This window comes from Heptranchias perlo, chromosome 16 (genome assembly GCF_035084215.1).
Source record: "Heptranchias perlo isolate sHepPer1 chromosome 16, sHepPer1.hap1, whole genome shotgun sequence".
NCBI lineage: Eukaryota > Metazoa > Chordata > Chondrichthyes > Hexanchiformes > Hexanchidae > Heptranchias > Heptranchias perlo.
The window spans coordinates 46602647-46615269 of NC_090340.1; the positions used below are offsets into that span (position 1 = coordinate 46602647).

At 49.6% G+C, this 12623-nt stretch overlaps 1 protein-coding gene across 1 annotated transcript in view; it reads right to left on the reverse strand.

Annotated features, from left to right (window-relative positions):
- Positions 1-12623, reverse strand: part of LOC137333349 (early endosome antigen 1) — a 586801-nt gene that overhangs the window by 423085 nt on the left and 151093 nt on the right. Inside the window, exon 7 of the mRNA XM_067997503.1 lies at positions 128-260. Within this exon, the coding sequence (XP_067853604.1) occupies positions 128-260 (133 nt within the window). The remainder of the gene's footprint in view (positions 1-127; positions 261-12623) is intronic.

Sequence of the window (12623 nt, forward strand, 5' to 3'; positions counted from 1 at the left end):
CTTAAATAAGTGATAATGAAAACTTAATGCAACCAAAAAAATTAGTTTTCTTTGCATTTCCTTTATGGCTAATACAAGATCACCAGCTATTATGCTTCAAAGATCACATCATTTGACTCTAACCAACCTCATATTTTGACTGTTGTTGGAGATAAACAGCCTCTCGAAGCTGATTCTGTAAGCTTTGGATCATCTGTTCTTTTGCCACCAACTGGCACTTGACCTCTTCATATTCCATCAAAATCTCACTGGAGTTTGTGCTGCAGCATAAAGCAGAGTGTTAGAAAAAGAACTGGAATCTTAATGAAATGGTATTTCTACAACATCATTCATGTAGCTTATACATATAAAAATCTTTCAACACAAACTGTTATCCCAAATGATAATTTAAAAATGAGATAGAAAATCCAGACTATAAACAATTCTCATATTTATGACGTAAAGGCATTGTGACCACCTCGTTTTATGCTTCAGCTTTCCATGAAAGTGTGAAACAAGTTACTGTTTTTCTTTTGCTGAATGGTTTCAGAAAACAAATGGCAGCTTAATCCACATTTGTGAAAAAATGTTATTCCACACCCTTACAACATCCCACCAGCTCCAGTCTGCACTATGATCACCCCTTGATGCACCAAGTACTGCGTAATGAACAATTACTTCCCCCTGAAGAGAAAGAGGTAGTCCAATTACTCTGTCCATCAACAGTTTCTGCAGAATAAACTAACCACCTCGCTTCATGGGCTCAATTCCTTTGAAATAAGCAATATCTTGTTAGAGTCAATGCCCTCATATACTGTATGTCTATGTTCAGTCTTTAGGGTGGTATTTTTAAGGAATTGATTGTTTCTATATTTACAAACCTGACAGATTTGGTATCATGAGTCAACATCCTATCTACAGGAGGCCATCTTGAAAATTTATATTGTATGTGGCAGCTTTTCAAAAGAAAAATCAGTCACTCTCTCCGTGTAGGAACACACCCCCTTATTTAATCCCGGAACATAGATGCAGATCAATAAGAGCTAGTGACAGCTAACTTTAAGTCACTGGCACTATCCTTGACCCTACAATTGTTGCTTTATTACCTAAGTGCCTGCCCACAAAGTCGTCCATGAACTAGAACTTTTACCAGCTCAGATCAGCAAGACTGTGGCCATCCTGTTCAACTGCTGCCAGAAACTACACAGATTCCATAATGCTTCACAGCTGTTCACTCAAGCTGAGCACAAGGATCTCAGCCTTGGTGTCCTGCTCAATTCTGAACTGAACTTCAAACCACATAGCCAGACACAAACAACACCTCCTACTTTCACCTTCACATCATCACCCACATATATCCTTACCTCACCTTCAGTGCCACCAAAACCCTTATCTATGCTTTTGTCACCTCCTGGATTGATTTATCTTAAGCTGTTCTTATCAGACTCTGAATCTATATCCTACACAAATCCCAGTCCAAAATGTTGCCACTTGGATCCCATTCCACACCAAATTACATATAGTTCCTACCACCTCCTCAAAATCCACCTTCTAAACCATGTTTTGAAACACCTCCCCTAATACTCTGTTCTATTCGGACCCCACACCACCCCACCTCCTCTGTGAAGAAGGAAGGGGGGAAATGAGAAGCAGGAAGTCTCTAACTACTACTTTAAAGCTCCTTTCCTTTTACCTAACCGCTTTACAATTACTTTAAATCCTGGTTAATTGATGACCAGTTAGCATGCTCTAGCTTCAGTTTGTATATGACTTCAGCTGTAGTGACACGGAAGTCATTGGCCAAATCATCTACCATCAGGTCCGTCCTATTAGCAGTCATAGAGACTCAGTCTCAGGCTTTGTCGTCAATATCCTTTTTGTGACTGAGCACCTTGGCATGATCATTCATAGTACAGATATTATCAGCCACTTTGCCTTAGCAATTATTTCTTGTTGCAAAGCCAATATTTTTACCCACGATATCCAAGAGAACCATGCTGATAAAAGCTAGTAGTTTAGAGTTTTCCACTAACATTGAACAATAAGATCAGAAAGCGAAGGAAGCATGAAACTATTCACAATTGCACAATCAATTGCAGTGCCTCTCTGAACTCCTTCCTAATGCCACAACCTCAAAATGGAAGCAGGGAGAGATTTTTTATCAGCTTTTTGACGCTCCGGACCTCACACATTCCAATCACCCATAAGGAGCAAAGGACAGTCAGGAAACCATTCTACAATACCATCTTGAAATGCACCAACAGTCTTGAATACCACCAGCCAAGGAGAAGGCCCCTTAAAAAGTATCTTTGCCTCGCAAAATAAGTTGAAGACATCCCTACACCTGCTGCAAATAGGTTGTTGTCAATCATCCTGTATTAGATCAATTACTATCCAACTTTTCTCAGGAAAACTGTAGGCAATTGGAGGCTATTGGCAGTGAGGATGTACAAAATATTGGAGCGCCAATGCATGGCATTACAGAAAAGTGAGACAGTGTTTTGATTTTCCCGCTTCGAGTTCTCAATCTCTGCCACTTAGTTAAGGAGAAATGGTAAGTTGGCACATGTACACCACTGTTTGAGAGGTGGAAGAGGTAGTGTTGGGAAGAATTTTGAAAAATAAAAAGGGTTGAGTGTTGTCACCTCTTACTGCTCTAGGTACCATGTCCGACTGGCATTGTTGATAGCACCCCCTCAGCCACAGTTGACATACAGAAAACCCATAGGGGGTTAAATTAGATAACTCCTGAAAATTGGCGTGGGGATCGCGGTGATTAACCCGGGCCTGTTCATAGCGATGCAGGCAGCACGTTAAACATGTGCTGCCTGCTGTTTTAAATGATTGCTGCATGCAGCCTGCGCTACCAGTGCTTTTGATTATCTGCACACATCAGCAGGGGGCCCGATATCGCGAGTTGCTCATCCTTCTTAAAGGCAGCCTGCACCTCTTAAAGGAGAAGTGCACTGTTGCTGTAAGAAGTGTTGGGAGTCCTTTGTGAAGTGATTCAGTGCTCTAATACTTAGAAGAATGGCTGAGCCTGGGAGAGAGCGTGCACCAAGGTTCTCTGTTAATGCACTGGAAGCTTTGGTGCAAGAGGTGGAGAGAAGGAGGGACATACTGTATCCGCAGGGGAGCAAGAAGCCCTCCAGACATATGCTGAAGAGGCAATAGGAGGAAGTAGCGGAGGAGGTCAATGCCAGGAGCATAGCTCCAAGAACATGGATGCAGTGCAGAAAGAAGTTCAATGATTTAACATGAGTTGTCAAGGTAAGTTCAATCTTCAAGTGGCATCTCTTACCAACTGCACCACTATCCTCATCCACTACTCAATTCGCTACACCCCCATCACCCACCTACCAACAATCTCTATCAATCAATGTTCAACCCGTCAATTCAGATACAGTATACCTCACCCTCACATGCTTAGCACTGTTTCAAGTCTCACACTCCTAACTCACAGCTCGCACACACTGGCAGCTATTCAAACATGACAGCCATATCACCCAAACATCTTGCAGGACTCTCACTGACACACTTCCCTCTTTCTTGCAGGAGGAAATGGCACATAACAGGAGGCAGCAACAAAGAGCTAGAGGAGGACTAGTGTGCCTACGTGTTTTAACTCCCATGAAAAAGACAGTGCTGACCATCATGGGAAGGGGCATCACTGAAGCCAGGGACCACTGGCGGCGCTGGAGGGATCGATGATGAGGGTCTCTGCATACCTAATCCTCCTTCTCTCTTCCCACTTCTACCTCATCCCACAATCTTTCTTAACTCACAAGCTGCAGATGGTGTAAGCACGCACTTCTTACTTTCTACTCTCCCCTCACCACAACCCAACCCTTGTCCCTTTGTCATTTCAGATACCCTAGAACTAGAACCTTTCCAGTCAGAGGAGGCAGAGGAAGAAGACAGTGATGGTGAAGAGACACTGGGCCCGATTTTACCAGGGATGCGGGTTCTCGGCGGGTGGGCCAGCACGCCCGGTGAAATTAGTGGGTTGCCCGCACGATCGTAGCAGGCAACCCACTAATTGGATCCACTTACCTGCTCCTCCGGGTTCCCCGCTGCTGATCTGCGCGTCGGGCGGGCTGCGCATGTGCAGTAAGATCTGTCAGCTGGAGGCACTCTATTTAAAGGGGCAGTCCTCCACTGACAGATGCTGCCACAAACAGCAAAAATTACAGCATGGAGCAGCCCAGGGGGAAGGCTGCTCCCAGTTTAATGATGCCTCACCCCAGGTATCATTAGATGGGGTGAGGAGGAGGGGGAGGACAGAGATCATCCACCCGGCGGGCGGGAGGAAGCGGCCTGTCTCTGCCACCAAGAAGGCCTGGCTCGAGGTGGCAGAGGAGGTCACCAGCGCCACCAACATATCGCCCACCTGCATACAGTGCAGGAGGCGCTCCAATGACCTCAGTAGGTCAGCCACAGTGAGAACACGTAGTCTTTCCCCTACACTCCGTCTGCCACAACACTGCCCCCACCCCACATCTCCTTCAGCATTGCCAACACTACTCTGTCACATCACCCCTCATACCCACTCAAACCTCATCCTCATCTTACCTGAACTTACTCACCTCACCAGTACTCATCCCACCACTACCACTCAACCCAATCCTCATACAATCTCATGGCTCTATCCCATACTCACCCTCTCGTGCATCTCTCTCACGGCCAGCCTCACTCAACCTGCCACCACCTGTGCTGCAGCCACAGGGCATGCATCACATATGTGCAGTAGGCAGCGTAAGGCAAACGTGTCGTGAGCATGAAGGGGATGCACAAGGGTGTTTGAGGGTTTGTCATGGTTCTTACTTCTATTGAATTAAAGAACAACTCACATCACACATTATATTGGCACCACTACTGCCATGTCTTCGCGAATCCTGTCTGGTTTGTGCAATAATGCCCGCTCCTGGGTTTCCCTATGAGGACCCACCACTGATGCCACCCAGTGTGTCACTGCAGAGTGGGTGTAGGTGTATTTGCAGGGCTCTTCTGCGCAGACGACTGAGAGACATCGGCGATGTCCCCGGTTGCAGCCTGGAAGGCTGTGGAGCAGAAGTTCGGGAGGGCAGTGGTGACTTTGACAGCGACAGATAGGAAGATGGTGCACGGGCCAGCCAGGAGCAGCTCGGCATGAAAGAGGCTGCAGATGTCCACGGCTACATGTCGAGTGACTCTGAGCCTCCGTGTGCACTGCTGCTCAGAGAGGTCCAGGAGGCTGAGCCTCGGTCTGTGGAACGTGTGGCGAGGGTAGTGCCCTCTGCGACGCATCTCTCTCTGCGGTAGCCCTCCCTCCTGCTGTACAGGTGGATGTGTCACAGCACTCTGTTGTGGAGCTCCACGTGTCAGAGGTGGACGGCGTGCATGGCGAGGCTGGTGCTGCTGTTCGTCCTCCGAGGAGGTCATGACTGCAGCTACGGCGGCCCCCATCTGCAAGATGTACATCTGAGGGGGTCCGCAAGGTAGGTACATGTCTCCGGACCCCAGGGTAAGTGTGCAGGTTGGTGACTTCGACCATCAGGAGGAGGGTGGTGGAGGCCAAACTTTGTCCCAAGTGACAGAGCGACCTCCTGCAATGGCTGAGGGTCTCCCCCCCACCACCTGTCAAATGGACCTTTGCAGCTGCCACAGGCTGACAGCTGCAACACATCCATTTCAACTGGGAGTGTTTCCCCCAGTGTGTGAAACAGTCCCATGTTTATCCAAAATCACACACAGTCACGTAATCAGGTCAGTTAATGACCTGAACAAGCAAAGTAAATACTGTCAAGTGGCATCCCGCTGGCTTTAATTGCCTGCGGGATTCCCACCAGCAGGGGCTGCGCGCGCACGCCGGCGCGTCATCGGGGAACTCGGAAGTGGGCGGGATCGAGGTGCGATCCGGTCCCGCACCTGGATTTCGGGATTTTCGGAGCCCTCCCGCCGAGAACGCACCCGGTAGCGGGTGCTAAAATCGGGCCCCCTGTCACTTGATGTTACACTTGCAGCCACCAGCTCAGGAGTCTTACACTGGGCGTATTTTAGAGGCTACGATAGAGGAAGGATCTGCAGGTGGTGAGACAAGGGGCTCTATTTTAGCACCCGCTATCGGGTGCGTTCCTGGCGGGGGGGGCTCCGAAAATCGAAGAATCCCGGCGCGGTACCGGAGCCCACCATGAACCCGCGCACTTCCAGGTTCCCCGCTGACGCGCCGGCGTGCGCGCGCAGCCCCCGCTGGTGGGAATCCCGCAGGCAATTAAAGCCAGCGGGATGCCACTTGACAGTATTTATTTAGGTATTTCAGGTCATTGACCTGATTAAGGCACTGTGTGGGATTTTAGGACAAAGTGGGACTGTTTCCCACACTGGGGGAAACACTCCCAGGTCAAATGGACGTGTTGCAGCTGTCAGCCTGTGGCAGCTGCAAAGGTCCATTTGACAGGTGGGGTGGGGGGGGAGACCCTCACTCATTGCAGGAGGCCACTCTGTCACTTGGGACAAAGTTTGGCCTCCACCACCCTCCTCCTGACAGTCAAAGTCACCAACCTGCACACTTACCCCGGGGTCCCGAGACATGTACCTACCTTGCGGACCCCCTCAGATGTACATCTTGCGGATGGGGGCCGCCGTAGCTGCAGTCATGACCTCCTCGGAGGGCGAACAGCCTCACCAGCCTCGCCATCCACGCCGTCCACCTCTGACACGTGGAGCTCCACAACAGAGTGCTGTGACACATCCACCTGCACAGCAGGAGGGAGGGCTACCACAGAGAGAGATGCGTCGCAGAGGGCACTACCCTCGGCACAGGGTCCACAGACCGAGGCTCAGCCTCCTGGACCTCTCTGAGCAGCAGTGCACATGGAGGCTCACAGTCACTCGACATGTAGTCGTGGACATCTGCAGCCTCTTTCATGCCGAGCTGCTCCTGGCTGGCCCGAGCACCATCTTCTTACCTGTCGCTGTCAAAGTCACCACTGCCCTCAACAACTTCTCCTCCGCATCCTTCCAGGGTGCAACCGGGGACATCGCCGATGTCTCTCAGTCGTCTGCGCAAAACAGCCCTGCAAATACACCTACACCAACTCTGCAGTGACACAATGGGTGGCATCAGTTGTGGGTCCTCATAGTGATCCTCAGGAGCGGGCATTATTGCACAAACCAGACAGGATTCGCGAAGACATGGCAGTAGTGGTGCCAATATAAGATGTAATGTGAGTTGTTCAGAAATTCAATATAAGTAACACCCATGACAAACCCTCAAACACCCTTGTGCATCCCCTTCATGCTCACGACACGTTTGCCTTACGCTGCCTACTGCACATGTGATGCATGCCCTGTGGCTGCAGCACAGGTAGTGGCAGGTTGAGTGAGGCTGGCCGTGAAAGAGATGCACGAGAGGGTGAGTATGAGAGAGAGCCATGAGATTGTATGAGGATTGGGTTGTGTGGTAGTGGCGGGACGAGTACTGGCGAGGTGATTAGGTGCAGGTAAGATGAGGATGTGGTTTGAGTGGGTATGAGGGGTGATGTGACAGAGTAGTGTTGGCAGTGCTGAAGGAGATGTGGGGTGGGGGCAGTGATGTGGCAGACGGAGTGTAGGGGAATGAGTAAGTGTACTCACTTTGGCTGACCTACTGAGGTGATTGGAGCGCCTCCTGCACTGTATGCAGGTGGGCGATATGTTGGTTGCGCTGGTGACCTCCTCTGCCACCTCGAGCCAGGCCTTCCTGGTGGCAGAGGCAGGCCGCTTCCTCCCGCACGCCGGGAGGAAGATCTCTGTCCTCCCCCTCCTCCTCACCCCATGTATTGATACCTGGAGTGAGGCATCATTAAACTGGGAGCAGCCTTCCCCCTGGGCTGCTCCATGCTGTAATTTTTGCGATTTGTTTTGCAGCATCTGTCAGTGGAGGACTGCCCCTTTAAATAGAGCGCCTCCAGCTGACAGATCGTACTGCGCATGTGCAGCCCGCCCGACGCGCAGATCAGCAGTGGGGAACCCGGAGGAGCAGGTAAGTGGATCCAATTAGTGGATTGGATGCTACAATCGTGCGGGAAACTGACTAATTTCACAGGGCGCGTTACCCACGCGCCCGATAGCCCCCCCCACCCCCGCCGAGAACCCGCAGCCCTGGTAACATCGGGCCCCAGGAGTCCAGCTGCAACTTGGCACATGGTTTTATGCAGAACTTGGAGCCCATCCTTTCCAACATGGAACGGGTGGTCACCTCCAACAGCACACATGTGGAACCCACAATGATGCAGCGTCTCATGACCGATGTCACAGCTTCCATTGCAGCACAAACAGCTTCCATCAAAGATCTGACTGCTGCGTTGGAATCTCAGATTGCTGCCGTCATGGCTCTGGGTACCACTATTGAAAGGGGCTTCAAGGGCGTCACAGCAGTCCAGCAATCCAGCAATCTGTCCTCCAATAGATCACCGGGATTGCAGAGGCGCCGTCCCGGGAGAGTGGTCGTGGCTCTGTGGAAGACAAACTTGCTGTCCTCTCTCAGCATGACAGCATTCCTGCTCCCAACCCTGTCACTCCGCCAGAGCCCTTGCTGTTGCCCGTCAGCCAGCCAGCCCAGATTGCTGCGGCCCAGGCCAAGATGGTGCAGTCTGAAGCTGGGCCCTTGAGGCCCAGAACTGTTCAAGGTCGTCCTCCAAAGCCATCTGCAGTCTCCTCAATTAAATGCCAACAGCTTTTCACCACCCATGCTCCAGCCACTGGGGAAGCACCTCGTCGGAGTACTAGAAAAGGTAAACGCACACGAAAGACAGGCACTAAGGGAATGCACAAGGGGGAATAGTCTCATTTTGCATGCATTATTTCATGAATTAATTTATAAATGTGGATTGAGTTTGCATTTGGTCGTGGTTTTTATTTCTGCGGTGAGCTGAGTGAGGAACCAATGTGTAATCATAAAGAGGGCGATTTGATGTGTTAATTTAATGATTTGTATTAATTGGGGTTAATTGTATTCAGGTGGTGGGTATCGATTGGGGACTCTCTTGGATCCTTTTTATAGGAGAGCTCAGCTCGGGTATGGGGTGCATGTGTGCAAAAGGAAACTTTGTGAATAAAGGCTGGGAAGCAACTGAAGACCATAAGTATTCTATCCTTCACCACATGACTATTCAATCCAGCAGAGGGGCATTCTGGGAGAAGTCGGCTCAGTCTCTTCCACTGAACAGTGGGTAGCAGAAGAAGCCCTTCAGTGACTACCAGGAGGAAAAGCATCCAGCAGAGGAGACAGAGGGTCATTCTGGGAGAAGTCAGCTCAGTCACCTCCACTGAACAGTGAGTAGCAGAAGAACTGGTGGGGAGGAGCAGTTAAACCCGAAACACAACACTTGTGTTTCCCTCGCTCCCTCCCTCCTCCTCTAACCAAAAAAACAAGGAGGCACTGTGAGGAGGGCAAGCAAGTTGACTAGGAGGAGGATCGAGCTACTGCAGCTGCTGGAGGCACGAAGTCACAGCCAACAGGTAAGTGATTGGCTGGTGACTGGTCAGTAGTTTTTCTTTCCTTTTTTTTTCTCTTGACATTGTTGTTGTTGTTGTTAAGCTAACTGAAGGGTTAAGTCATGGCAGGCAATCCCAGACCTGTGTCATGTTCCTCTTGTGGGATGTGGGAATTCAGGGATCGGTCCTGTGTCCCTGGTTCCTTCACCTGCGGGAAGTATGTCCAGCTACAGCTACTGTTTGACCGCTTGACGGCTCTGGAGCTGCGGATGGTCTCACTTTGGAGCATCTGCGATGCTGAGTAAGTCGTGGATAGCACGATCAGTGAGTTGGTCACACCACAGATAAAAATTACTGAGGGAGATAGTGAATGGGTGACCAACAGACAGAGGAAGAGTCGGAAGGCAGTGCAGGGGTCCCCTGCGGTCATCTCCCTCCAAAACAGGTATACCGTTTTGGATACTGTTGGGGGAGATGGCTCACCAGGGGAAGGTGACAGCGGCCAGGTTCATGGCACCGTGGCTGGCTCTGCTGCACAGAAGGGCAGGAAAGAGTGGCAGAGCTATAGTGATAGGGGACTCGATTGTAAGGGGAATAGACAGGCGTTTCTGCGGACGCAACCGAGACTCCAGGATGGTATGTTGCCTCCCTGGTGCAAGGGTCAGGGATGTCTCTGAGCGGCTGCAGGACATTCTGGAGGGGGAGGGTGAACAGCCAGTTGTTGTGGTGCATATAGGTAATAAACAGGATGAGGTCCTACAAGCTGAATTTAGGGAGTTAGGAGTTAAACTAAAAAGTAGGACCTCAAAGGTAGTAATCTCAGGATTGCTACCAGTGCCACGGGCTAGTCAGAGTAGGAATGACAGGATAGCTAGGATGAATACGTGGCTTGAGAGATGGTGCAAGAGGGAGGGATTCAAATTCCTGGGCCATTGGAACCGGTTCTGGGGGAGGTGGGACCAGTACAAATTGGACGGTCTGCATCTGGGCAGGACTGGAACCAATGTCCTAGGGGGAGTGTTTGCCAGTGCTGTTGGGGAGGGTTTAAACTAATGTGGCAGGGGGATGGGAACCGATGCAGGAAGTCAGTGGGAAGTAAAGTGGTGACAGAAACAAAAGGCAGTAAGGGAGAGTGTACAAAACATGACCGGACAGATGGTCTGAGAAAGCAGGGCAAAGACCAAGGGAAGTCTAGATTAAACTGCATTTATTTCAATGCAAGAAGTCTGATGGGCAAGGCAGATGAACTCAGGGCATGGATGGGTACATGGGACTGGGCTGTTGTAGCTATTACTGAAACATGGCTAAGGGAGGGGCAGGACTGGCAGCTCAATGTTCCAGGGTACAGATGCTATAGGAAAGATAGAGCAGGAGGTAAGAGAGGAGGGGGAGTTGCGTTCTTGATCAGGGAGAACATCACGGCAGTAGTGAGAGGGGATATATCCGCGGGTTCACCCACTGAGTCTATATGGGTAGAACTGAAAAATAAGAAGGGAGAGATCACTTTGATAGGATTGTCCTTCAGACCCCCAAATGGTCAATGGGAAATTGAGGAGCAAATATGTAAGGCGATTACAGACAGCTGCAAGAAAAATAGGGTGGTAATCGTAGGGAACTTTAACTTTCCCAATATTGACTGGGACAGCCATAGCATTAGGGGCTTGGATGGAGAGAAATTTGTTGAGTGTATTCAGGAGGAATTTCTCACTCAGTATGTGGATGGCCTGACTAGAGAGGGGGCAAAACTTGACCTCCTCTTGGGAAATAAGGAAGGGCAGGTGACAGAAGTATTAGTGAGGGATCACTTTGGGACCTGTGATCATAATTCCATTAGTTTTAAGATAGCTATGGAGAATGATAGGTCTGGCCCAAAAGTTAAAATTCTAAATTGGGGAAAGGCCAATTTTGATGGTATTAGACAGGAATGTTCAGAAGTTGATTGGGAGAGTCTGTTGGCAGGCAAAGGGACGTCTGGTAAGTGGGAGGCTTTCAGAAGTGTGTTAACCAGGGTTCAGGGTAAGCACATTCCTTATAAAGTGAAGGGCAAGGCTGGTAGAAGTAGGGAACCTTGGATGACTCGGGAGATTGAGGCCCGAGTCAAAAAGAGGCATATGACATGCATAAGCAGCTGGGATCAAGTGGATCCCTTGAAGAGTATAGAGATTGCCGGAGTAGAGTTAAGAGAGAAATCAGGAGGGCAAAAAGGGGACATGAGATTGCTTTGGCAGATAAGGCAAAGGAGAATCCAAAGAGCTTCTACAAATACATAAAGGGCAAAAGAGTAACTAGGGAGAGAGTAGGGCCTCTTAAGGATCAACAAGGTCATCTATGTGCGGAACCACAAGAGATGGGTGAGATCCTAAATGAATATTTCACATCGGTATTTACGGTTGAGAAAGGCATGGATGCGAGGGAACTTGGGGAAATAAATAGTGATGTCTTGAGAAGTGTACATATTAGAGAGGGAGGTGCTGGAAGTCTTAACGCGCATCAAGGTAGATAAATCTCCAGGACCTGATGAAATGTATCCCAGGACATTATGGGAGGTTAGGGAGGAAATTGCAGGTCCCCTAGCAGAGATATTTGAATCATCGACAGCTACAGGTGAGGTGCCTGAAGATTGGAGGGTAGCAAATGTTGTGCCTTTGTTTAAGAAGGGCGGCAGGGAAAAGCCTGGGAACTACAGACCGGTGAGCCTGACATCTGTAGTGGGTAAGTTGTTAGAGGGTATTCTGAGAGACAGGATCTACAGGCATTTGGAGAGGCAGGGACTGATTAGGAACAGTCAGCATGGTTTTGAGAGGAAAATCATGTCTCTCGAATTTGATTGAGTTTTTTGAAGGGGTAACCAAGAAGATAGATGAGGGCTGTGCAGTAGACGTGGTCTACATGGGCTTTCGCAAAGCCTTTGACAAGGTACCGCATGGTAGGTTGTTACATAAGGTTAAATCTCATGGGATCCAAGGTGAGGTAGCCAATTGGATACAAAATTGGATTGACTACAGGAGACAGAGGGTGGTTGTGGAGGGTTGTTTTTCGGACTGGAGGCCTGTGACCAGCGGTGTGCCTCAGGGATCGGTGCTGGGTCCGCTGTTATTTGTTATTTATATTAATGATTTGGATGAGAATTTAGGAGGCATGGTTAGTAAGTTTGCAGATGACACCAAGATTGGTGGCATTGTGGACAG